The 27,285-nt window shown below is 49.0% G+C and overlaps 1 protein-coding gene across 2 annotated transcripts in view; it reads left to right on the top strand.

Annotated features, from left to right (window-relative positions):
• Positions 1-27,285, top strand: part of MAPK15 (mitogen-activated protein kinase 15) — a 184,849-nt gene that overhangs the window by 76,474 nt on the left and 81,090 nt on the right. For both annotated transcript variants that reach the window (XM_078686411.1, XM_078686413.1), the window contains exon 11: positions 18,526-18,631. In XM_078686411.1, coding sequence (XP_078542537.1) covers positions 18,526-18,631 — 106 coding nt within the window. The remainder of the gene's footprint in view (positions 1-18,525; positions 18,632-27,285) is intronic.

Raw genomic sequence — 27,285 nt, 5'->3', positions numbered from 1 at the left:
AGAATACTTGCTAGCAGTCTTGATGCAATTCGGAGCAAGAACCACACCACACACTGAATGCTCCTGGTTTAACTCCCTCATAGTTGCTTGATTTCTCTGGAAGTTCCCCATGCCAGAAACACACATGGCATCTCTTCCTGAACAATTTCTCCTCCTACAGGGCCAGGCAGACTTCTTCCACATTTAGGCAGACCCTCGGCGTATCCACCAGTAAATGCAGAATTAAGATGATTACCCTTCTCTCTGGTAAACCAGCCCTGGTCACACAGCAGTCCTTTGAGTACTCTGTGAAGCATCTCTCTTTCGTCATGAAGAACTTGGAAAAAGAACAGGGATGTGGCTTCACCAGTGTCTAAGGTTTCATTACTGGTTCAAACATCATGTTCAAGGCATATGAACTGTAGATCGTAAACGTGTGCATAGGTCGCCATCTGGTGTTGGGCTCGGATGTTTACACTTTGTTTTTGTCTTTGAAGAAGTCTTTGTAGTCACGAGGTAGGTGACTCCTCCTTAGGGCGATAGTGGGCACATGGGCATCTACTCCATCTCCAGATTGTTTTTTTTCGCCATCCGGTTCGGATGTGATTTGCTGTGCTCCGGGACGATATCGGTTTTGAATCTCTCTTTGACGCCCAATCCCTCCCCACTCGACGGTGTTGTCTCGATCGCGTTTCCCTTTTGATGTGCATCTTTAAAGCGAACTCCTCGACCTCGATCTTCAACACGGGCCGTTGGGCCTCTCCGCACCGACCACGCCTGCAGTCAATGGAAAGGACTCCTTACAAAAAATGCCCGGGTGTGGGGCTAAGTTCCCACACACAGACTTGCACAAGGTGTTGTGGGCTTTGCGATGGGAAAAGACTCACAGAGACAGGTACTGTGGGCAACGCAGGCTTTATTTTTAGAAGACGTCTGCGATGTATCAGTTTACGATAGTAGGGAAGGGATATTTCAGCTGCAGCCTCTGTGGCGGAACGCCGCTCCCTGTGTCTTTCCGGTCCAGTTCCTCTTCTTTCCCGAGGGCTTCTGGGACTGGTAGTCCGGTCCTCTGCTCTGGCGCCTTCCAGCTCGGAAAACAGAGATATGGGGCAGTTTTAGTCCTAGCGTAATATATATATACAGTGAGTAGGGAGGGGAGTGAGGGTCACACGTGCAGAAACACACCACAAAGTCCTCGGTGTCGGTACAGTGCAGATAAGGGTGGGGGGGTAGTGCAGAGGATGCCGTGTGCGTGTTCAGGGTGGTTTGTTCCACCTACGTCCAACCCAACCCGAAAAGCGAGCTCGTACCTGTGCAAGCCACACTTCCCTTGAAGTGTGGCTGGGCGAAGGGCCTTCCCGTTGGCCTCCTGGCTTGCTGCTGTAGTCGTCGTCTCTCGCTCCCGGCTCGCCTCCAGCCGCCGCCGCCTCCTCCTCGATGGTCCAGGCTCCTCCGCCGTCACTGCTCTCCGCTTCAGTTTCTACTCCTGTTATCCTCAGCTCCCGTACTTCTCTCCACTCCGTCGCTCTTCTCCACGTCTCTCAAACCGCCTACTCCTCCGGGTGATGAACACCCCTGTGTGTGGTCAAGGCTGGATTTTACCTCGGACTAGTGGGCGTGACTCGGTTCTAGTTCCGCCCAGTTAAAGAAACAGTGTTCTTCTCGGAGATCAGTCTCTGGTCGGTGAGGGATGTGATCGTCTTCCTTCCAGTGTTCCGGGTGCTGTGTGACAAAGGGTCATATGCGAGTGTTTCAAGTCTCGTTGTACCGGGTTACCGGGTCCCCCTCATCACAAGTGTGTAATCTCTGCCTTTCTCTGGAGCACGAAGACCAGAACTGCAAGGCCTGTACATCGTTCAGGTCGAAGACAATCATCCGTGATCGTCTGGCTCAACGTCACAAAATGTCTTACGGTAGCAGCTCGATTTTGGACATCTTTGGAGCAGATCCCAATGTCCAGCCGGAGCAACAAGGGGATGAAGAAGACTTCTCCGTCTCCGAAGCAAATGACTCCGACGTCGAAGAGGAGACAGACACCCCGGATCAGCGGTCCGTGAGTACCGAAACCCCTCTCCCAAAAACAAAACCTAAGTCTGGCTCGGGTCGACACCGGCAACATGTCTCAGGTGCCCCGCCCTCATGCCCGGCTATGAAACTGAAAGATAAGCCTTCTGGCTCAGGCTCGAGTCAACCCCATTCCGGTGCCGAAAAGTCACCTTCGGCACCAGATCAGAGAGGGGCCATGCCCTTCTTCGTTGACGCCAAAGGCAGCCTCGACGCCGAAGCCCTTGCCGTCGAAACATACTAAGGACAAACATCCGGATCCGAAAAAATCTTCTGAGCTGAAAACGGCTTTGGAACCCAAAAAATAGTCAGAGCCAAAAAAAGTCTTGGAGCCGCAAACTCCTAGAACAAAACCTAAAGAGTCCAAGACCCCACAGAAAGCCTCAGAGACTCGATCCAAAGAACATTTTGACCCAAAATCTTCGGCACCGAAAAAAGACACTTTAGCCACTCAACCTGAACCTGATTTTTTGGATCCAAAATAAAAAACTCTGTCTATTGATCCAGAGACTGGCAAAGTTGTCACCAAGCCTCCAAAAAAGAGGACACTGGGCACTTCAAAGGAATCTGAAATACCCTTGACAAGAAAGGAGATGAGTACTGTGGAGAAGTGTGGCTCAATGGTTAGAGCGGCAGACCCTGATGCAGAGGTCTAGCCCGGGACCAGGGTTCAATTCCCCGCCTCGGCGGGTCTTGGGCTAAAAATTCCACGGACCTGATAATTCTCGCCTCGGTGCCTATTCCAATCATGGAGTCCCACTCTGCAATTCTGGGCAATAGCTTGCTTAATCTCCACAACAGCCCCCACAACGCTAAGGATGCTTGGCCTCCACCTTGGGGGTGCCCAGGAGTGGACACCTCACAGGGAAAGCCAGGATGGGTTCCACAGCGGTATTCGTACAAGCGCCTTGAGACCCTTGCGGGTGAGTAGTGCGCTATACAAGTATCAATTTATATTTTACTAATACCTCCCCACCTGTTTATCCTCTTCCAGTTGATCCAAATCTGCTAATTTGTCCACCACACTCCCCACAACATTTTGTTTCACCTCAAACATCAGATACGGAGGTTGATCTTACCGATGGGGGTGGGAATATAGATCTACATGGGGATGATGATGCACATACCATCCCACACGACATAGACCCTTCCGAAGACTACAACACAGATCCCGACCCACATAATGACCCAGACCTCTATCCATCTAGGCCATCACCACTAGGGTTTGCTCAGTTTATCAATAGGGCTGCCCAATGCAATGGGGTACAGTTACATTCTGACCCCGTAGAGGATGATTTTTTACTTGAAACCTTTGCACCCTCGCAAAAGTCCACGCACACCCTGCCAATGTTAAAAGGCATGCTCAAACATGCCCCTGAAGTTTTTAGGGACCCTGTCAGAGACCGGATTTTAAACACCAAGATAGGTCAAAAGTATAAGGCAGCTCCCAATGACCCAATTTACTTCATGTCAGGTCCCTTTGGATTCTCTTTTAGTGTCTAATGCACGCAAGAGGGAAAAATCACAAAGTACAGGAGACACTCCCCTCCTGATGAGGAGTCCAAACTAATAGACGCATCTGGTAAACATATTGCGTCACAGGCTGCAAATCATTGACGTATTGCCAATGGCCAGGTTTTATTGGCCAGGTACGACAGGGCTCACTATGACGATCTTGAAATGCTCATTGAACACCTTCCTGACTAGTACAAACAAAAGGCCAACTACCTTATGCAAGAGGGGAAATTGATCACAAACACCTCCCTTAAATGTGCGCTCGACGCGGCTAATGCTGCATCTCGCGCCATTAACAATAGCGTTTTGGTGCGCAGACACGCTTGGCTCTGTCTCCTGATTCGAACAGGAGGTACAATCTGCTATTCTAAATCATCCCTTTGATCAAGAGCATCCTTTCGGGCCCTCAGTTGACACATCTTTAGAAAAGATGAAAAAAGATACGGAAACTGCTAAGTCCATGGGGGCCTTACAATTCCCTTCCCCTAGAGGCTCTTTTTGCCGCTCCAAAACCATTGTCTCAGAACATCCCTCTTCGTCCTATAAGAGCCCCACTCAAACGTCCTCCAAAGGATACTTTCGTGGAGGCTACAGACGCAACAATGGTAAGGGCAGAGGCCGAGGCAACAATAACCGCACCTCCCCTTCCACCAAACAGTGACTTCCCTGCACTTCCCCCCGATCATCCCACTCCTGCCGGGGGATGTCTTTCACAGTTCCTACCTGTGTCTGGAATTCAATCACAACAGACAAGTGGGTAAGACACATTATCCAGTATGGTTACTGCCTGGAACTCACCTCTACCCCCCCAAGCATTCCTCCCAAACAACATCCAATGTCCTCGGAACATTGAACACTTCTCAAACAAGAGGTTTTCTCTCTATTACAAAAACATGCAATAGAACAAGTCCCCTTACCAGGGATTTACTCCCTCTAATTCCTATTTCCAAACAATAACGGATAACTCAGGCCCATATTGGACCTCAGACCGCTAAACCTTTACATTCAGTCAGATCACTTCCACATGGTAACTCTCCAACAAGTGCTCCCACTACTTCACCAGGCGACTTTCTCTCCACTCTGGATTTAAAGGACACCTACTTTCATATTCCCATTCATCCCGCTCACAGGAAATATCTGCAGTTCGTGGTAGATGGTCATCACTACCAATTCAAGGTTCTCCCGTTCGGGTGACTATAGCACCCAGAGTCTTCACCAAGTGCCTCGCAGTAGTTGTGGCTCACTTAACATTCATGTTTTCCCTTATCTGGACGACACACAAAACAATCCAACTGCATCACATTTGGGATTCGTGGTAAACCTCACCAAATCCCATCTCCAACCGTCCAGCATACAACAGTATCTAGGGGCTACAGTAGACACTTCAAAAGCTCTAGCATGCCCCAACCCAGTCAGGAAAAGCATCATACAAGCTTTAATAGCAAAATTTCAGCCTCAACACTCACTACCAGTGCTCATGCAGCTAATCGGGATGATGGCCTCTTGCATTCTCATCGTCGCGTATGCACAACTCCAAATGCGTCCCTTACAGGGGTGTTTGGCACTTTAATGGAACCAGGCTCAAGGTCAGCTAACAGATCTGGTGTTGGTAGACGACTGCACACATTTCTCTCTGCAGTGGTGGAACACACAAAACCTTTCCAAAGGGCAACCGTTTCTCGACCCGGTTCCACAGATAGTGCTAACAGCAGACGTATCGCTCACCGGCTGGGGAGCTCATCTTCAAACCCATACCATTCAGGGCATATGGACCCCTCAACAAAAACAATCCCACATATATCACCTGGAATTGTTGGCAATCTTCCTCACGTTGAAATCTTTTCAACTCCACCTCCTAAACAAAGCTGTCCTCGTCCGTACAGACAACATGACAACAATGTATTACATGCAAAAACAGGGGGGGACACTCTCTACAGCTTTCACACCTAGCTCAAAACATTAGGAGATGGGCCATTCCTCAAAACCTATATGTCCTTGCAGAACAGGAAACAGCCTGAACAACGATTTTTAAACAATGAGTGGCCTTAACAACGACTCATATACAACAACCTGGTACTGACCCACGACCTCCTTAAGAACCACTTCATGGCCTTAACAATGACCCCGACCTCTACACATGAAAAAAATGTAATTAATTTAAAGTACACTGCAATTTTATTAAAATATGTTTAATAAACATCTAATGATCGATTAAAAAAAATTACTGATTAATTTACAGAGACAGATTTAATTTACCTTGTGAGGCCAGTAGATGGCACTGTAGGATTTTTATCAGGTGGGAGGACCCAGGATATGGACAATGGGCAGCGGGATTTCACTGTCACTCCAGGCATGAAATCTTTGGTGCAGCGTATGTGGGACCCAGGTAGATCGACCTTACCAGGCACAAACAAAAGGCGGGAAGGGTGGGCCCCAGCCAGTCCCTTAGTGGCGTGTAGTTGATAAAGGCTCCCACTCTGACCCCAAGGATGCTATGGTGCAGATGTAAACAACCGAGGCATCCTCTTAAACAGAGGCAAGTAAGGCGTGCTGTCACATCCGCTGTATTCTAGATGCAGACAGTTGGAAGAACTCTGAGGGTGCTTCACGAACCTGCAATTTTTGTATGCTGTGCTATCAATTAGTAGAAATACATTCCTCTTTCAAAGTTCATTTGGGTCCTGATTTGAATAGATTTAAAAGAAAATGTCAGAAAAAATCGGAATAATTGAAAGCTGTAATTAATTATTTGGAAATATATTGTTTTGCTCTTACCTTTCGAAATATCGCGCTGTCAGGCGGCTGATAGTGGGTATCTCGCTTCTGGTCACCCGTTTTTTCATTGAATGTACTTGTGTGTTTTTAATCCTAAGACTTGACATACCTGAGTGCGGGGGCTTTCTTTGCGCCTGCTGGGTGCTTCCTAGGGGCTGGAGGGCATTTAAACAGATGCTAGAGCGAGCGCGCAGCGGACGCGCCGGCGGCGCCCCTAAGGCAAGCCCGTCTGCGCCAAGGACGCGCCTAGTGCCAGCCATACTGCCCGTGGTCTTGTGGAGGTGGACATCGTGAATGGGCCATCAGTTGCTCAGCTACTCTAGGTCTGAACTATGGACTGTCAGTTTTGAGGATTCGGCGTTGCCTTTGTCCGATTTCCTGGACACGGGTCTCCTTTCATGTGGGCTTCTAAATGTGAGATCACTACCTAAGCATAAAGCTGAAATTGAAATGCTGGTAGAAACTCATGATCTACAGGTGCTGTTCATGACAGAGACCTGGACCTGTGCGGATTGTGATGTTGACCTGGGCCCAGCGTGCCCCCCTGGCTATAAGATTCTTCATAAACCAAGAGCCAAGGGAAGGGGGGGGTTGGGCTCATCTATAAGGATACTTTAAAAGTGACTATGATAGATGTGGATAGGGTGCCAGGATTTGAACTCTTAGGCTTTGGCATTGAGGATGCCTCTGCCCAGGTTTTAACTGGGATTATATGTTACAGACCCCCGGGGGCCTTTAGTCTTCAACAGCAGCAAATACTGCTAGAGACTTTTACTAATTTGGCTGCCACCCACCGTAAATTTGTGATTTTAGGGGATTTTAATTTATGGCTTAATGGCCCGCTAGATGGGGGATGTGCCAATGTTCTGCAGTCTTGTGAAGGCCTCGGTCTTCTTCAGCAAGTATCTAAGGTCACTCATAATGGTGGACATATGTTGGATTTAATTTTTTCAGAGGCTAACTATTTGTCCATGGGGGAGGTCCTACCTTTGATCTGGACAGATCACTTTTTAGTCAAATTTTTTGTGAATCATGTTAGGCAAGAGCCTCGTGTAGCTTATCCAAGGTGTGAATTCGTGAGTAGAGACTGGAGAACCCTGATACATAACAAGCATTTACAATGCAACGGTTTCGCCTTTGGAAAAGTTTGAGCTATCGGCATTGTGAATTACAAACTTTTTATTTATGTGTTGGTTTTGAAAACAGATAAATAAATGGCATTGTCATTTACAATGGCAATAGCTTAATCTCTCGCAAATGCGATTTGTATTGCATTTTCAATGCAATAGGTCACGTATTTAAGCAAGTTTATGCTATTGACATTGCAAATAATTCGTTTTATTTATGTTTCAAAAACCAAAACATAAATAAAAGGTCTCACACTGCTGTCTCTCACACTGCTGACTCTGCCTTGAACACACCCACTGCTGTCTCTCTCACACACACTGCTGTCTTTCTTACAGACACTGCTGTCTCTCATACACAATGTCTCTCACACTGAAGGTGTGGGTTGTTTCCAGCTCATCCCGGCTCCCCAGGTTTAAAAAAAAAAATCTGATACGATATAAAGGGCTTTAATGCTTTTGGGTCAAGTTCCCGATATAAAAAAAAATGAACAAAAAAAAAAGTTGCATTACCACCTAAACAGAAAACTCGCTACTACGAATATATGAGGAGGACACTACCAATTCTAGTAAACAAAAAAAACACCAACGCTCCAATTTAAACAGAAAATACACCCCCCCCTTGCATGCAAATAGAAAACATACACGCTAATACAGCACCCTTCCACTTATACGTAAACAGAGCACACACTACAGCTTGTATTTAACCAGAACACACACCACTTGATTGTGAACAGAAAACACACAACCACCAGAATGTAAAACAGAAAACACACAACCACCAGAATGTAAAACAGAAAACACACAACCACCAGAACGTAAACAAAATAAATACTGCCAATTGCGGCTAAACAGAAAACCCTACCATTTGACTGTGAACAGAAAACACTACCACTTGCACGTAAATAGAGGAAACACTACCACTGGCAACAAAATACAGAAAACACTACAACTCGCTTGATTGCTAACAGCAATCCTGAGGGCCCCGGGATTAAACACGTGCCAAGTTAGTGCTGGGTGAGTGACTGAGCGCAAAGATGGAAAAGTGAGGGGATAGATGGGCTGCTGGACTAGTGGGTGAGAGTATGAATGGATGAACAAGGTCTAATAAGTACAACTAGGAAGGAATATTAGGAAGGAAGGAAGGAAGGAGGGCTGGGGACGGCAGCAGCAGGTCAGCCGCCGCACGGGGGCAGAGACTACAGTGCAGGCCATGACAGTAAAATAGAGGCAGGAGTAGGACAACTCATGTCATTGAGAATCAGAAGCAGCAGCACGCCAAACTGAGGCAGCAGCACGCCGCCCGAGATAGAAGTGCAAAGACCGCAGCACAGTGCGTGCTCACTGAAATAGAAGCAGCACAGCCTGACTTTAGGCACAGGCGACACATTACAAAAATACAGACATTTAAAATACAGGGAGTACAAGCTAAAGCCTGACGACACTAAGCCCACGGATATCTGCACAGTGAGTGACCCAGGCACCACAAAGCAGTTCGCGGCGACTGTAACCAACGGAAATCTGTACAGTGAGCCGCACTAAAAGACAGAGGGACTGAGGGAGTAAGGTGCCTCATAGTGAAACTCAGAAGCAGTAACGCACTGCGTCACACAAAGCTCGAGGACAGTGGCACAAGGACTGTCACGGAAAGAGGCCGCATGGCAGTGCATCATGCACGCCGGTAAAACAGGCTGAACCTAGTCTGCCAATAAAATTCAGGCATATCAACACAACATCTGACACTAAAACCTAAGGGCAGCAGCGCCCGGCACCTAGTACCCAATGGCATCATCGTCTAACACTAAGCTCACAGACAACCCATCACCTAGGCCTAAGGCACAAATGTATAAAGACATTTTCTCCCACTAAAATTAAAGATCAGCATCACGTTGTTTGACATCACTACATGGACAAAATTGAGCCTGCAGCAAGCACAAATGCATGCAGTGTTCCATACCTTGCAATACACATATACACCTATCTTTATAAGTTCAAAACTGCCCCGATTTGATAACCTAGGGCACTTTTTTTAGCCATCTAATCGCCAAATGGGCCACCTTTATTTTAGTGCCCAGGCCTATTTCCTACCCCAATCTGACCTTGAATATACACTGATATAACAAGAAAGCATGTGTCGGTAAAACAATGTGGCCTGCAGCAGGGAAACAGTGCAATACTCCACCTATATACACTGGGTCAGCACCACCAAAGAGAGATAAACATAGGAGCAATCACTTCTCACGTATGCACAACGACTGCCCAACTCCTAACGCTGGGCCAGCTGCCCTGCCGCTGAGACAAAAACTCAAATTATCAGCTTAGTGCTTGTATATAATTCACGAGACGGCAGCTCAGCATCTGTTATTGAAACACAGGGATAGCAAAACAGAGGGCCGAACATTAAAAGGCAGAGGAAAATAGCCCAATGCTAGTCTTAAGTAAATGCAATGTTTTGAAATAGCACGTCTGCTTTAACAGCTACCTCCCGTTAGACAACATACAATGCTTATCCAACAGACATTTCTCACAAATATGACCTGCTTCTCTCTAGATCGGGTAGCACCAACCTATCGTTCTTCCTAGCTAAGAGAATTCCAGTCCACCATAGAATCATAGCAGCATTCCGTGCCTCACTAGTTGATTTTCGAAGTGTATTGTTAGAACCCTAGGAGCAGGCTGCCTCGTCGACTTTAAACTAACAACAACTTACCACTGGATCGCTCTAATCTTTTTCTTTGTACATCCTGTTGCAGAAAGCTTTCTTCTGGGTCCTAACTGCTGCCTCTTATACAGACCGTGGCTTGGGCACCAACACCCCTTGCCTATTCCAGCCTAGGTCCATTTGTTGAGTGCCTCCGTGGAGTTCAATGTGAAACCTGCAGTTCGCATATTCGGCGGGAGTGGACACGGACGGCGGGAGGGGGCGGGAGTGGACACGGACGGCGGGAGGGGGCGGGAGGGGGCGTATAATTCTGAGTGTTTTTTTTTTTTTTAGCATGAAGTATTCTGATTGGCCGCGCGAAACCAATGCATTTGCTTCAGAGCGAATCTGCCTGGATAATATGATGCCAAGGGAGAAGCCGATAGAGGGCAGAAAGCTTTCTTCTGGGTCCTAACTGCTGCCTCTTATACAGACCGTGGCTTGGGCACCAACACCCCTTGCCTATTCCAGCCTAGGTCCATTTGTTGAGTGCCTCCGTGGAGTTCAATGTGAAACCTGCAGTTCGCATATTCGGCGGGAGTGGACACGGACGGCGGGAGGGGGCGGGAGTGGACGGCGGGAGGGGGCGGGAGTGGACACGGACGGCGGGAGGGGGCGGGAGGGGGCGGGAGTGGACACGGACGGCGGGAGGGGGCGGGAGGGGGCGGGAGTGGACACGGACGGCGGGAGGGGGCGGGAGAGGACACGGACGGCGGGAAACGTGCACAGGACAGCAAGGGGGCGGAAAGGCACACGGAGGGGGCGGGAATGGACAGCGCATCTGAATTCACTTTCAGTGAAAGGGGAGGGAACGGCAAAAAACGTAACTCCGCCCTGGGAAAAAATCTCCGGAACGCCCCCGAATCTGGTCCAGCCTTGATGGACAGATCCGGCACCCAATGGCTAGCCTCCATTTATGGAGCTAACCAATGAGAGCCGGGGGACGTTCCAGGAGTCCTTATTGACGACATAGGATTTCACCTGCGCTGAAGAGCTGCGCAGAGCGCAGCCTTCGGCAGGCGAAACCCAAAAACGATATCAGAAGAGTAAAAAGACCGACCAGATGGGAAGATAAAAGTTATCTACACAATACACAGCCCAGTGTTTGGGCAGCACACACTGCCCGATCAAAAGCGCCACACGTCGTGTTATGTAATCCCTCTAGTGCAGCCCCTTTCCATACAGCAGTGGGACCCGAATTCGGTCAAATCCGTCTTTTCTGGACCGTAGTGCCAAATGAATGACATCTAAGCACTACTCTGGGCACTAGTGGAGACTGAGGTGTCACAAGTCACAGGGTTTGGAGTTGCCGATTCACTTCCGTGTTTAGGTGTCGAGTCTCCCGCCTCCAGGCCGCGTGTTAAATTGATCACTTTTGGGTCATGCTTTTATCCGAGTCACCTCTGGCCTCCGCTTCATGAGCTCACTGCAAAAAAAATAAGCCAGGAAGCATCGGGAGCAGCGCAGATTGTCAGAAGTACAGTCTTTTGCCTCTTTGCTGAGACTACAGAGGCTTGACTCCGCACTTCGCGTGTGCCCGCAAAACCTCTTACCACCAAGGCTTATCTTCTTTAGCAGGGACGACTACAGGCGAATCGCTTCACTGCCTTCGATATAAAGGTTTCAGTCACTCATTTATTCGAGTGCAAATGAATTACATCTTTTAGTCATTTGAGTAAAAAGCCACGTGCCTAGATAATTGTGTTTACCTATGTGTGGATGTCAGACGTCTTTAGCGCCGAATGCTAAATAGTGCTGCTTTTAGGCGCTAACAGAGCTACTACCCCCCTGTACTGAGCTAACTGACTGTGCTGTTGAAGACTGTAGTGACTACGAGTTAATGGTGATAAAAAGTGCTTGCAGGGCTAGATCAGAGCCATTCTCCGGCCAGTGTCTCCATAACCTCATAGTCTGTTGGGTTGGGGCAGAGTCAGTCGTCAAGCCGCGCTCCTACCGGCCATTAGCCCCCAGCCAGACCGGCCACCCAGGGTAAGCTCTGGCCAAGACTCGAGGGCAGATTAACTGCAGAAATGACAGGAGTGAATAAACCCCATCAGGAGACGGGGGGAGAAGGAATCCGGGAGGCAGGCGAGGCATTCACCAGGAAGAAAAGACATTCATTGACCAGGCGCCGCAGGAAGCAGGGCGATCTGCAGACACAGCAGCCACCCGCAGTCTTAAGTGTCACCTTAAAATAGATAGATTTTCTTTTCGGTGGGGAGAGGGTGCAGAGGGGGACAACAAGGGGGTGGGGAGAATCAAACTCCACAGGTGGGATGGAGAAAGGTTTTGTTGGCGGGCTCCTCCCCGAGGGGGCAGGGACTCGAGCTGGGAGGCCGGGGCTCGGCGAGGAATAAAAAGACACATGGCGCTTGGAGCGCGGTAGAGGGTACAGCGTCCACGCCGAGTCGCCTTCTCCCAGGAAGCAGCCAGCGGGCACGGCTGCGGGCAGCACAGACCGGTGACTGTAGCACCGCAGCACGGAGATCAGACGGGGGAGCGGCCCGCACTGCAGAGGCACAGGTCCTCGCCCTGCCGCAGACAGGGGCTGGTGCTCGGGTGATTGAAAGGGTGCCCACAGAGGGATATCAGGGTGCTGCGCCCACAGACCCCCGCCACAGGGCACGAGAAGCCAGCCCTAGGAGGCACCTCCCCGGGCGCACCTGCCACCAGCCCTCGGCCTCGCACAGCCCCGGACCCATCCTGAAAACTTCAACGGGAAATGGAAGATGAAGCACTCGGAGAACTTCGATGAGCTACTCAAGGCGCTAGGTGAGTGCACGCGGGAGTGGGGAGACCTCCCCTGAGTGGAGATGGGGTGTTGGGTGAGCCTTCGGGGGCGTCAGTCCTGCGTGAACAGTAGGTGGGCGCAATGGCAGTGGGTGAATTATCCTATCGGTCAGTATGTGGGCGACGACACAGCCCTCTCTTGCTGTGGGCGAGTGAGTTCTCCAGGTGAGTCGGCGGTGCAGTTAGTGAGTCATGGACATGGATGGGTGAGTTCTCCAGTTGTTGTGGGTGAGTCCCGTGGGAGGTGCGGGTATGTGCTGGTGCTGTGCTGCGTCCTATGGGAATGGGTGGTTGAGTTCTGTCGGTGCTGTGTGTGAGGCGTTTGGGAGTGGGAGGATGGGTTAAATTGGTACTTTGGGGTAAGTCCCAGTCCCTTGCGAGTGGGACGCTACGTTCTGGTGCCGTGGGGAGTCCAATGGAGAGGGTGGACGAAGACTCCTGTTGCTGTGGGTGAGTCCCGTGGGAGTGGGTGGATGGGTTCTATCGGAGCTGTGGGTGAGTTTCATTGGAGTGGGTGGGTGAGTCCTGACGCTGAGTGGGTGATGGAGTTTTATCGGATTTGTGGGTGAGTCCATTAGGAGTGGGAGGATGAGTTCTGGTGCCGTGGGGGAGTCCCCTGGGGGTGGGTGGATGGATTCTCCTCGTGCTCTGTGCGAGTCCCGTGGGAGTGGGTGGATGGGTTCCAGTCGTCTGCTTGTGTCCGCACCCAACATCCAGCACAATGGCTGCGGAGGGGTTGGGGGGGATTTGGTGGGGAAGCGCTGGAATGAGAGGCTGGGGGCATTAAAAAGAAAAGTTAAAAAAAAAAAAGAAAACTTACCTGACTGCCGACTTCAGAGTCTCTCTCTTGCCTGTTTTCGCTGATGGGCACAGCTGACTCGAGTTGCACGAACGGGAGGGGGGCGGGAGAGAACACGGACGACGGGAGGGGGGCGGGAGAGAACACGGACGACGGGAGGGGACACGGACGACGGGAGGGGGGCGGGAGAGGACACGGGCTGCGGGAGTGGACGGCGGGAGGGGGCGGGAGTGGACACGGACGGCGGGAGGGGGCGGGAGGGGGCGGGAGTGGACACGGACGGCGGGAGGGGGCGGGAGGGGGCGGGAGTGGACACGGACGGCGGGAGAGGACACGGACGGCGGGAAACGTGCACAGGACAGCAAGGGGGCGGAAAGGCACACGGAGGGGGCGGGAATGGACAGCGCATCTGAATTCACTTTCAGTGAAAGGGGAGGGAACGGCAAAAAACGTAACTCCGCCCTGGGAAAAAATCTCCGGAACGCCCCCGAATCTGGTCCAGCCTTGATGGACAGATCCGGCACCCAATGGCTAGCCTCCATTTATGGAGCTAACCAATGAGAGCCGGGGGACGTTCCAGGAGTCCTTATTGACGACATAGGATTTCACCTGCGCTGAAGAGCTGCGCAGAGCGCAGCCTTCGGCAGGCGAAACCCAAAAAAGGGTCGGAATCATTGCTTTTGACCGAAGACTGCTTTTTCTCCGATCTGCGAGTGGAGGAGAATTACTCGATGCTTGGTGTTAAAATCACGTCGGCCTTGGACGTGCTTGCCCCTCTAAAGAAACAACGCAAGAGAGGTAGACCCTCAGCCTCCTGGTTCAATGATAGCCTGAAAAATATGAAACATGATTGTTAGCATGCAGAACGGAAATGGAGGAATGGGTATAATGAGGAGGATAAGCACACCTGGAAAAGTAAGATCGGGGAATATAAGAAACCGATTAACATGGCCAAGGCGGAACACTTTTCCTTCTTAATCCTCAGTGCTTCGAATAGCTCAAGAGGCATTTTTAATATTTGAACAGTTTGACCATTCCAGATTGCGTTAAAAATGTGATCCCCCACCTTCCTAAGAATTAGGTGAGAGCCTAGCGGGATTTTTCCACAATAAAATTAAAAAGATCTTCGCCGACTTAGGCGTGGTCACCACTCAATTTGATAACACGGGTGGGGTCTTCCATCAATCTGAGTTGGGAGAAGCCCTGAGGGAGGACACGGTTGAAACAGCGCAGGAGGGGATAGGGGTTGTTCTAGAGGGGGATGGGGCTCACTCTCTATTTGAATTCCCACCCCCTAATGCAGTGGAGTTTCATGGAATTGCAGAGAGGATTACTTCCGGTTCTCCCTTAGACCCGCTGCCCTGCAAAATCTGGAAGGAGTTTAAGGATGAACTATATCCAACACTTCACCAGATTTGTAATCAGTCACTTACTACTGGTACTGTTCCACCTCAATGGAAGCAAGCGGTGGTGACACCCTTGCTAAAAAAGCCATCTTTGGACCCTAACTGTCCTAAGAACTACAGGCCCATATCCCTCTTGCCATTCCTGGCAAAAATTGTGGAAAGGGTAGTCAGCAGTACTCTCTCCAAGTTCCTTGAACAACATGGCTTACTGGAGGGGGTCCAGTTTGGTTTTCGACCAGCTCATGGCACCGAAACAGCCTTGTTGTCCGTAATGGACGAAATTAGAAGGCTGTCGGACAGGGGTCAATCAGCAGTACTTATTCTGCTTGACCTGTCGGCCGCCTTCGATACGGTTAACCACGGAATTTTGTTGAGAAGGCTGAGGGAGATAGGGGTAACAGGACTTGCCATGAAATGGTTTCAGTCCTTTTTACAGGATAGACAGCAAGCGGTGTCTCTTTCCCCCTTTCAATCCTCTTTTACCAATATTTTGCAGGGTGTACCGCAGGGCTCGGCCATCAGCCCAATACTTTTTAACATCTATATGAAACCACTAATGACAGTTATCAGAAAACATAACATCAACATTATAAACTATGCTGATGACACCCAGTTGATTTCACTGGAAGGGGAACAATCTACTTCATTGGAAGGGTTTCATAGTTGTTTGCGGGACACGGCACTGTGGCTTGAGGAAAATTCGCTGCAATTTAATGTTGATAAAACTGAGGTGCTGTATTGCACCGCGGAAAGATTCCCTCCTAGGCTGCCCAGCAATTTTTGGCCCTTAGACACCCTGACCCCAGTGCAACCTGTAAAGACAGTCCGTAATCTAGGTGTTATCTTTGACTGTCAGCTAACGTTGGAAGCGCAGGTGACAAAAACAGTGGGTTGTTGTCTGGCCATCATTAGGTCACTGAGGAAGATTTTTCCTCTGCTGCCCTCCATGGCTCACACAGTGATAGCGCGCAGTACTATCCTCAGTAGATTAGACTACTGTGATGCCTTATTGCTGGAAGCTCCCAACTTTTTATTGGATAGGTTACAGAGAATACAATCTATGGCAGCCAAATTGGTCCTGGGTTGGCCCAGAAGGTCTTCTTCCTCACAGGCACTAGCAGAACTACATTCGCTGCCGCTAAGACAAAGAACTCAATTTAAATCTCTTTGTCTGGTGTTTAAGGCCCTCAATGGGATGGGGTCGGTCTCCTTTCAAAAGAAATGTTCCTGGTATGTACCCACGAGAACCCTGCGCTCTTCAGGGGCAAAACTGGTGAAAGTACCTAAATTTAGGAAGGTGAGGTCAGGTGGCAGATCCTTTGAGGTGGTGGCCAGTTTTGGTATCCCAATCATTGGTAAGCTATTCCTTCTGTTAGAAATCACTGTTGTAGATAATCCAACATGAGTAGAAATTCCTAGGCATGCCCTAGCAGTGCTAGCTGTGCTCCTCAGAGACTTACTTATTTTATAGTTTGGAATGATCCACAACAACCTCATTGGACATTTATGGAGATCAACAATGTCAATCTCCACACTCTCTTAAACAAAACTCCAACCACTGGCAGCCATTTACAATGTCTCCAAGGGCCACCAAGCAAACTCAAGTAGATGATGGACGGACCACTGAAACCTTTCAGACACTCACCCCCAGTCACAGATCTGGGTTGAATTCATCATCGTTCTTTAGCTCACTTTGCCACCTCAATTCAGACTCAGCTATATGCAAATCAGTCTTGGCTCCGTGCCCCATGGGAACAGTCCAGCCCGAACTGCCAAGCCAGGTCTTCCCTGAACCGGAAACAAGCATCCTGGGACCTGTTTCAGGGTAACACCCTTCATCAGCGAGGCTAGCTTGAATCCAGTGGCAAAGTGAGCAAGGGACCCACGTCCATAGGGCCACCACCATTTAATCCGTTACAGTGAATGTAAGTTCACATAAAAACTACACACACAACACGAATTGCATATGAGGATGTATCTTTCCAGGAAAGTGACAGTAAGGAAAGATGTGGTTAAAAGCCCCTCTGCCTTTGAGGATTGGGCAGGATCCACCTACAGTCAGGATGAAAATTACTGAATAACAGCTTTTTTAGTTATTAGACATTGAAACCCCCTAAACGCCCAGTCAGACAGAAAAAGACAGCCACACATAGGCAGGCACAATTACAGACACAGGTAGACAAACTGTCACACAGACAGATCTATGCAAATAGACATACAAACACGTACAGCTGTAAACAGATATACACAGCCACACACAGATGCACATTTAGCCATACACAAACAAACACCCAGAAGCAGGCAGTCAGGCACACACATTTGGGAGGACACATGCTCCTACAGAGAGACAGATACATACCCACAAATACAGACACACTCATACTCACATACAGACACACAGACACACAGACCCATAGACACACAGTCAGACACACTGACAGACCTGCAGACACACAGAGACAGACACACAAAGATGTAGACAGACAGACCAAAACATAGACTCCTACAAAGACAGCACCTGGACAGACCCCCACACCAAGACTCACAGAGACAGACTGATACAGAGAGAGACAGACACACAAATACTGATGCACACATGGCATACAGACACACAGCCAAACACACACAGTCAGACAAACACAACCTGAAAACACACACAGTCAAACATGCAAAAATAGCCAAGCATATAGATGGATAAAAACACAAAACGGACACACAGACACACGGACAGACAGGCACACAGACATACATAAACATACTCACGTACAGACAGACGCCCTCTTTTATAGACAGACCCACTCTCATACAGACAGACACAGATGGGCCAACAGATCATGAAAGACATAGAGAGGGAGAGCCAGACAAACCAACACACACACATACTAGATTATTGGATTGAGCCTATTTTGCATTTTTCATGTTTTGTTCATGTATATTTCATGTGGGTGTAGAATTGTTGGAAGAAGTAAATGGCTTGCATCAACGTTGAAACTAGATAGTTGTCGTAGATGTATGTGCTGAGCTAACAATGCTCACTCCATGACTCTAGAACCTATTTTCTTTGAGCTGGTATATTGCAGTCTTTTGTGTACAATTTTCATGTGTACAACCCCTCATGAGTCTTACACACAAAACCAACATTTTCAAGAAATTTTTCCACATCACAGTTTCACCCAGGCGTAATATACATATGAATATTACAAAAACTGACTAATGAATAAAAAATAGCATAGTGTAATACCCATGATTTTCGTTTTTTTTTCTTGTCACAAGTACTTTGCTTCTCTCCCTCCTACACAGTGTTGTTTGGTCTAAATGTCTCTTTCTTCTTCTCCTCCACCCTGCCTGAATCTCTATACCCATGGGTTGCAGGTTCCACTGCCCATCACGAGAGGCCTCCTTGGACTATGATGTCATTCTTCCTGTCGATGATGATATCCAGCTAACTGTGTCTGAGTATCGCAATAAGCTCTATGAGGTAATAACCTTCTTTATAAATGTTCTGCATGACTTACTTTAAACACCCACACCTTATTAGTATGACCCGTGTGTCCCTAGTATATTATGCTCAATACCTTCTCATGAAACTGATCATAATTTGTCCTAAGAAGTTCCCAGTATTGCTTTTAATGGAACCAAACGTTGCATATGCATGCACTCCTCAACCAATCAAAACTCCTCAAACTTCACCATTTCAGCTTGATGAATGGGGGCTGTTGCACATTACCACATGCAATGAAACCTTCACCTTCATGAACTTGGCATCTAGCTCAAACCCTAGGGGGCCATAGTACCTTGATATGTGCATTGAACCCTAAATCTTCACCAGCATGGACTCCTTCAAACATCCCCTTGAAGCAGGACATAATAATACATACATTTATTGTGAATGCTTTTTTGATTTTTCTGCCAAAAATCAAATAAAGCTTTTATCAATTGATTGATTGTTACATGTAACACAAGGCAAATTTCATCAACAAGGCCTCCTCAACCAACCTAAACCTTACAACAACCCCGGTGGCAGCTGGATGTCTTTGGAAAATCACACCTTAATGTTAGCAATGAAAGGTAAACTTTCGGCTACATCGCCTCCTCGACCACCTCAAACCTTTGACTATCCCCGGAACAGCTGTATGGCTTGGGACCATCACACCCTAATACAAGCAATGAAAGGTAAACTTTCACCTACATGGCTTCCTGAGCCCCATGAACCTTTGACTATCTCCAGTGCAGCTGGATGGCTTGGCACCATAACAGCTTAATACATACAATTGAACATAAACTTTCACTACATGGCCTCCTTGACCCCCTGATCCTTCAAGTTTTCCTGTTGCAGCTGGACGACTTGGGACCATCACACATTAATATGTGCAATAAAACATGAACTTTGTCTTACATGGCTTTCTCAGCCCCTCTGAACCTTTAGGTATCCCCAGTGCAGCTGGAAAGCTTGGGACCATCACACCCTAATACGAGCAATGAAAGGTAAACTTTCACCTACATGGCCTCCTCGACCACCCTGAACCTTCGACTGTCTCCAGTGCAGCGGTATGGCTTGGGACCATCACACCCTAATACAAGCAATGAAAGGTAAACTTTCACCTACTTGGCCTCCTCGACCCCCCTGAACTTTCGACTATCTCCAGTGCAGCGGTATGGCTTGGGACCATCACACCCTAATACAAGCAATGAAAGGTAAACTTTCACCTATATGGCCTCCTCGACCACCCTGAACCTTCGACTATCTCCAGTGCAGCGGTATGGCTTGGGACCATCACACCCTAATACAAGCAATTGAAAGGTAAACTTTCACCTACTTGGCCTCCTCGACCACCCTGAACCTTCGACTATCTCCAGTGCAGCGGTATGGCTTGGGACCATCACACCCTAATACAAGCAATGAAAGGTAAACTTTCACCTACTTGGCCTCCTCGACCCCCCTGAACCTTCGACTATCTCCAGTGCAGCTGTATGGCTTGGGACCATCACACCTTAATACATGAAGTTAAATGTAAACTTTCACCTACATGGCCTCCTCGACCACCCCGAACCTTCGACTATCTCCAGTGCAGTTGTATGGCTTGGGACCATCACACCTTAATACATGCAATGAAATGTAAAGTTTCACCTACATGGCTTCCTCAGCCCCATGAACCTTTAGGTATCCCCAGTGCAGCTGGACAGCTTGGGACCATCATACAAGCAATGAAAGGTAAACTTTCACCTACATGGCTTCCTCAGCCCCCTGAACCTTCAGGTATTCCTGGTGCAGCTGGACGGCTTGGGTCCATCGCATCCTAATACATGCAATGAAACATGAACTTTCTCCTACATGGCTTCCTCAGCCCCCTGAACCTTCAGGTATTCCTGGTGCAGCTGGACGGCTTGGGTCCATCGCATCCTAATACATGCAATGAAACATGAACTTTCTCCTACATGGCTTCCTCAGCCCCCTGAACCTTCAGGTATTCCTGGTGCAGCTGGACGGCTTGGGACCATCGCATCTTAACCCCTTCGATGCTCATGACGAACTGAGCTCGTCATGAGTTGTGCCGCTCGCATGCTCATTACGAGCTCGGCTCGTCATGTAACGCGGCTTTTTGAAAAAAGCCGCACAGCGCAAAAATGACCGCAGCACGCATGCGGTTAATACATGCAATGAAACATGAACTTTCTCCTACATGGCTTCCTCGACCACGCTGATCCTTCGACTATCCCCAGAGCAGCTGGACGGCTTCGGACCATCACACCCTAATACAAGCAAAGAAAGGTAAACTTTCACCTACATGGCTTCCTCAGCCCCCTGAACCTTCAGGTATTCCTGGTGCAGCCGGACGGCTTGGGTCCATCGCATCCTAATACATGCAATGAAACATGAACTTTCTCCTACATGGATTCCTCAGCCCCCTGAACCTTCAGGTATTCCTGGTGCAGCCGGACGGCTTGGGTCCATCGCATCCTAATACATGCAATGAAACATGAACTTTCTCCTACATGGATTCCTCAGCCCCCTGAACCTTCAGGTATTCCTGGTGCAGCCGGACGGCTTGGGTCCATCGCATCCTAATACATGCAATGAAACATGAACTTTCTCCTACATGGCTTCCTCAGCCCCCTGAACCTTCAGGTATTCCTGGTGCAGCTGGACGGCTTGGGACCATCGCATCTTAACCCCTTCGATTCTCATGACGAACTGAGCTCGTCATGAGTTGTGCCGCTCGCATGCTCATGACGAGCTCGGCTCGTTATGTAACGCGGCTTTTTGAAAAAAGCCGCACAGCGCAAAAATGACCGCAGCACGCATGCGGTTAATACATGCAATGAAACATGAACTTTCTCCTACATGGCTTCCTCAGCCCCCTGAACCTTGAGGTATTCCCAGTGCAGCTGGACGGCTTGAGAACATCACACCTTAATACAAGTAATGAAAGGTAATGAGGTTGCCCCACCCTTTGGAACACGCCTGTGAGAGTCTCCACGAGCTCTGATCAGTTCTGCCCTTTTTCAGAGTATATTTTTTTAAAACTCTTTTTATTGATTGCATGACTCTAATAACATTATCTTACATACAAATGAGTATAGTTATTTTTTTTTTAAACGTTTCCTTTTTTAGTTCATCGTCAGGAACAGATATACATCCATTAACTACAGTCTTCCATCAGTTACAATATTCGCATTTAGTCCACAAATGAGTATAGTTAAATGGAAATTGAGGTTCACATGCCATCGCTCATTCCCCAGTGACCGCACACAGTTCCAATGACCCTGCCACTGTAGGCTTCTACCCATATCAAGTACCATATATCATTCACTATCTTCAGTTGCGAATCTGTCTGGTGGCAAAGTACAGATATTCCCTCAAAATGTATTCCATCTTCCCCACACCCGCTCCCACTTCTTGGTACAGCCAATGTTTATATGCACTGCTTTTTCGGCGACCATAGCCCAGTCCATGACATTGCACCATTCTTCATTCGTTGATATCTCCTGCGCTCCCCAATGTTTGGTGACATTGCGTTTTGCTATTGTTAGACCCAATGTCGCAGAGTACTGGGCCGTACGGCTAAGATCGGTAGCTTCCCATATGTTTAATAGACAGCTCTAAGGCTCCGGTGGTACTTGCGCCCCACTGACCCATGTTATTGTATCTAATACAGTTTCCCAGTATGTTTTAATATTTAGGCATTCCCATATCGATCCCTCCCCCAGGATGTGTCTATCCATGCGAAAAGCGGGTTCAGTCTGGTGTGAGTGAAGCCACTGGTTGAGCACTATAAGCCGGGAGGCCCAATTATATGAAAGAAACCAACTTGTCTTTAGGTCTGCAGTACTGCTTGGCGCCCAGCGGCGTCCCTTACTGCTCACTATTATCTATACACGCCTAACTAGAGCCCTCACGTGGGCAACCCATGAAGGGAAACGGAATCCCATCACTCACCAAAGGTGACATGCTTCATCATCTGGGATCTTCTCCTGGCTGTAACCCCGAGGGCTACAACCACCTCACTGTGAGGGAGGAGTACAGGGATATTTTACGGGATCTCCTAGGATGTACTAAAATCTGAAGTATGATGAGCTATGATGTATTATTCGGTGATGGGCATAGTGGAAAGAGTGGGAAGTGTAAAAAGTGAGTTAAAACTGGCTACTAAGAGAGAAAACCTTTTAATAATTTATCTCTGAGTGTCAGGGTTAAAAACAGGCAGTTTGGAAAAAATAAACTGCTACTGTCTCAATTAGAGGGTCGGTCTACATGTTTCAGCTAATTGTGACCTACAGAGTGTCTAGCCTTCCTCAGGACCTAAAACGTGTTAGCTTCTGCGATATATGTACAATGAAAAAAATGTATACAATTGTGAACAAGTAAATGAAAAAAATGGGAAGATACAACTTATCGCACCACTTATTTCATTTCATGATGCGTTATTAAACCCAAAATGTACTGGTAAATAACCTCACCTCACCTGGCCACTGCTCAGGATGTGAGGCACCGCTCTATCCGTCGGTACCCTGGGCTACCTCCGTCCATGGCTCAGTGAAGCCCTGTTTGTTTCGGCATTGCCCTTTTGTACAGTTTAATGCTATTAGGCCCCTGGACTTTCCCTAATCCTATACCTCCTATAGCTGATGCTATTTCTTCTGGTGCAAAATCTGTTTCTAGTAAGTCAGTTTCATCATCTGTTTTAGAGTAGTGATGCAGATATTTTTCAGGTAGTCCGTGGCGTCTTGCGGAGTCTCCTCAGCCACAGGGGCATATATCTTTTCATAGTGATGCACAAATGCATCCACTATCTGTTGTGCATCTGTAATGCGTTCTCCAGTGTTGATCTGGAGTTTTGCCACCCACCTATCTGCCCGTTCCTGTCTGTCTAACCAGGCAAGGAGTTTACCCGCCTTATCCCCAGCCTCATATATTCTGTATTGGGTAGACGCTAACTTGCCCTTAGCCCCGTCCCACATGAGTTCTCGATATTCTTGTTTTTTTGTGTTTAGTCGGGTCATATTTGGTCTCAGAGGGGTCTTGGGAGTGTACTGTTTCTAAATGACGTACCTCTTGTTCTAGAGCTTCCGCTATCTTTGCCTTTTCTTTGGTGTGGCATGCTATGAGTGAGATTGCGTGTCCTCTGATGACTGGTTTTGTATGCCTCCCACAGGAAAAGAGGAGAGTAGACCAAATGCTCATTGTCCTCGAAATAATGTTGGGTTGTCGTGATCAGGCTCTTCCTGATCTTAGGATTTTTAAGGTATCCCGGGTAAATAGGATATATTCGATGGTGGGCTGGGGTACCGAAGGTATATTTAATAAAGGATGGGAGAGTGGTCCGAGATGCCTCTAGCCAGATGGGACACCTCAATGAACCTACCTCCACCGTCTGCCAACATAAGGACATAATCTATTCTGGAGAGACTATTGTGTGTGCCCGAGTGAAATGTATATTGCCGCACCGGGGGGAATCTGGTTCACCATACATCTACAAGGCCCAGTGCCTCCAGAAATTCTGTAAGTCTGGATTTAATTTGGTGTTGGTGTCTGGGGGGCATTCGGTCCATGGAGTCATCTAGTGTATTATTAAACCCCCCAATTATCATTTGTCCCTCTGGGAGTTCTAGAAGGAGCTTGCTTCACGATGGCAGTGCTATTGAGTGCAGTGCTGGGGGGCTGGTATATATCATAATCAGCTTGATTGTTCGCCCTTCCCATTGGCCCGATATATCTGCAAACCACCCGTGGTTGTCTGTCCATGTATGCTGAACTATGAATGGGAATTGTCTTCTGAACAGGATCCCTACCCCCCGTGAGCAGGACGTGAACCTTGAACGTGCCGCTAAGTAAAACCCCATTGGGCCAGAGTTTTACATAACACACCTATGAAGTGGGTCTCTTGAAGTAAAGCCACCGTTGGCGCTCGGCGTTTAATACACTGGAGGATGAGTCCCCTCTTCAATTTATCTCTAAGGCCATTGACATTCCTCGAGATAATTTTTAGGTGCTGGCCGTTTTGCAGGTGGGATGCAGGTGCGGTTGTGGTGAAATTAACCAGTGCGATCGTCTGTGTCTCTTGTAGTATCTATATGGGTGCGCTGGACGGAGTATTCCGATTGGAACCCAACAAGTTGATGGTCAAGTTGTGTCACAAATGATACCACACAGTCGTAACAGTGTAAGGGTGTTTTTAATACAGAAAAAGCGTGGAAAAGGTATGCGGGGTAAAGGGATCCGTTGTAATGACATTTTAAAAGCATTTCCAGGAACTTGCTATCTAATCAATCAATCAATCAATCAACCAATCAACATTTGTAAAGTGCACTACTCACCCGTGAGGGTCTCAAGGCGCTGGGGTAGGGGAGGGGGACAGCTACTGATCAAACAACCAGGTCTTGATGAGTCCCCTGCAGTCCTGGGTCTGTCGCAGGTGGATGGGGAGGGTGTTCCATGTCTTGGCGGCAAGGTGGGAGAAGGATCTGCCGCGGGTGGTTGTTCGATGGATTTGTGGAACGAGGGCGAGGTCTGCTGAGCGGAGATGGCGGTTTGGGGTGTAGAAGGTGAATCGCTTGTTGAGGTATGCTGATCCGGCGTCGTGGAGTGCTTTGGGAGCGTGGGTGAGGAGCTTGAAAGTGATCCTCTTGTTGACGGGAAGCCAGTGCAGGTCCTTCATGTGGGCGGTGATGTGGATGTGGCGGGGATTGTCAAGGATGAGGTGTGTGGAAGCTTTTTGTATGCGTTGCGGTCTCTTCTGGAGTTGGCCGTGGTTCCTCACCCACGCTCACAAAGCACTCCACGACGCCGGACCAGCATACCTAAACAAGCGATTCACCTTCTACACCCCAAACCGCCATCTCCGCTCAGCAGGTGGGGATCCATCTGTAGATCTTGCGAAGCATGCGGATGGTGTTGAAGCAGTCGGAGGAGATGGAGTTGACTTGTTGGGTCATTGACAGAGAAGAGTCCAGATGGGTGTCGGCGCAGTTCCCAGCGAGGATGGCCACCAGGAGTCATCCCAGGCGGAAGGGGTGGAGCCGAGGATGAGGACCTCTGTCTTGTCCGAGTTCAGTTTGAGGTGGCTGCTCTTCATCCATTCAGCGACGGCCTTCATCCCTGTGTGGAAGTTGGTTTTGGTGGTGGCGGGGTCTTTGGTGAGGGAGAGGATCAGCTGGGTCTCGTCGGCGTATGAGACTATGTTGAGGTTGTGTGATCGGACGATGTTGGCGAGCGGTGTCATGTAGACGTTGAAGAGGGTCGGGCTGAGGGATGATCCTTGGGGTATGCCGCAGGTGATCTTGCTGGCTTCGGATTGGAATGGAGGGAGGCAGACTCTCTGGGTTCTGTCGGCGAGGAAGGAGGTGATCCAGTCCAGGGCTTTGTCGCGGATCCCCGCATTGTAGAGGCGTGTGCGCAGGGTATGGTGGCAGACGGTGTCGAAGGCGACCGAGAGGTCCAGGAGAGCTCTTGATGTCGTCGGTGGAGGCGATGAGGGCGGTTCCGGTGCTGTGGTTGCTGCGGAATCCAGATTGGGAAAAGTCCAGGGTGTTGTTCTCTTTGAGGAATTGGGTCAGTTGTCTGTTGACGATCTTCTCGATGACTTTTGCCAGGAACGGGAGCAAGGAGATGGGCCAAAAGTTCTTGAGGTCCTTTGGGTCTGCCATGGGTTTCTTGAGTAGGGCGTTTATCTCTGCATGTTTCCAGATTTCCAGGAAGGTGGCGGTCTCGAATGAGCTGTTGAAGATCTTACAGAGTTGGGGTGCGATGATGGAGCTCGCTTATTGAAGATGTGGTGGCGGCAGGGGTCTGATGGTGAGCCGGAGTGGATGGTGTTCATGGTCTTGATGGTGTCCTCATCGTTGGCGTGGTTCTAGGAGATCAGGCGGCCGGTGTAACTGGGGGACGGTGAGCCTGGGGTGTCGGCAGCTGTCGGAGAGGTCTAGTTGTAGAAGCTGTCGTGGATGTCTGCGATCTTGCGGTGGAAGAAGGTAGCTAGAGAGACGCAGAGGTCTTGTGACGGCGGGATGTCGTTGGAGCACAAGAGGAGAGCCCTGTGTGTGCAGTCAGGAGAGCCCCAGCAACCTGACCGGTGAGTGGGGCCCGAGGTGACTTGTGGCAGAGGGGGACGTCGGGGCACATTGCCAGTGCTCGCCCCCCCCAGGGTGTTCTCGCCGTGACTTGGGCGGCATCTAATCCAGAGCCCGAGAGGCTCAAGGGCACAGTATTGTGGAGAGCCCTAAGAGGCTCCGGGCCATTTCTGTATCCGGAGTCCCCCGAGCGGGACTCCAACGTTGGCAGCATTTTCTCGTGAGCCCTGAGAGGCTCCTAGGGGCATATTTGATGAGCCCTGCGAGGCTCCCCGCCCGTATTTGTTTTGCGAGCCTAGAGAGGCTCAGGGGGCATTTTGTTTCAAGAGCCCAGAGTGGCCCACATAGTGCAAAGAGCCCAGCGAGGCTCGAATGGGCCAGTCATTTGATTAGAGCCAGAGAGGCCCCCACAATGTTGAAGAGCTCTTTGCTATTGTGTGCGTTGTTGTCGATGCGTTTCTTTAAGGAGGTCCTTTTGGCCGGTCGAATGAGTTGGTGGTGTCTGCGGCTGGAGTTCTTGAGGGCTGCGTGGTTGTCCGGTTTTTTCTCGTGGCGCCATTTCTT

Source organism: Lissotriton helveticus, chromosome 4_1 (genome assembly GCF_964261635.1).
Source record: "Lissotriton helveticus chromosome 4_1, aLisHel1.1, whole genome shotgun sequence".
Lineage (NCBI taxonomy): Eukaryota > Metazoa > Chordata > Amphibia > Caudata > Salamandridae > Lissotriton > Lissotriton helveticus.
The sequence above is the reverse complement of the archived record's forward strand: the minus strand, read 5'-3'. Positions and strand labels throughout refer to the sequence as shown.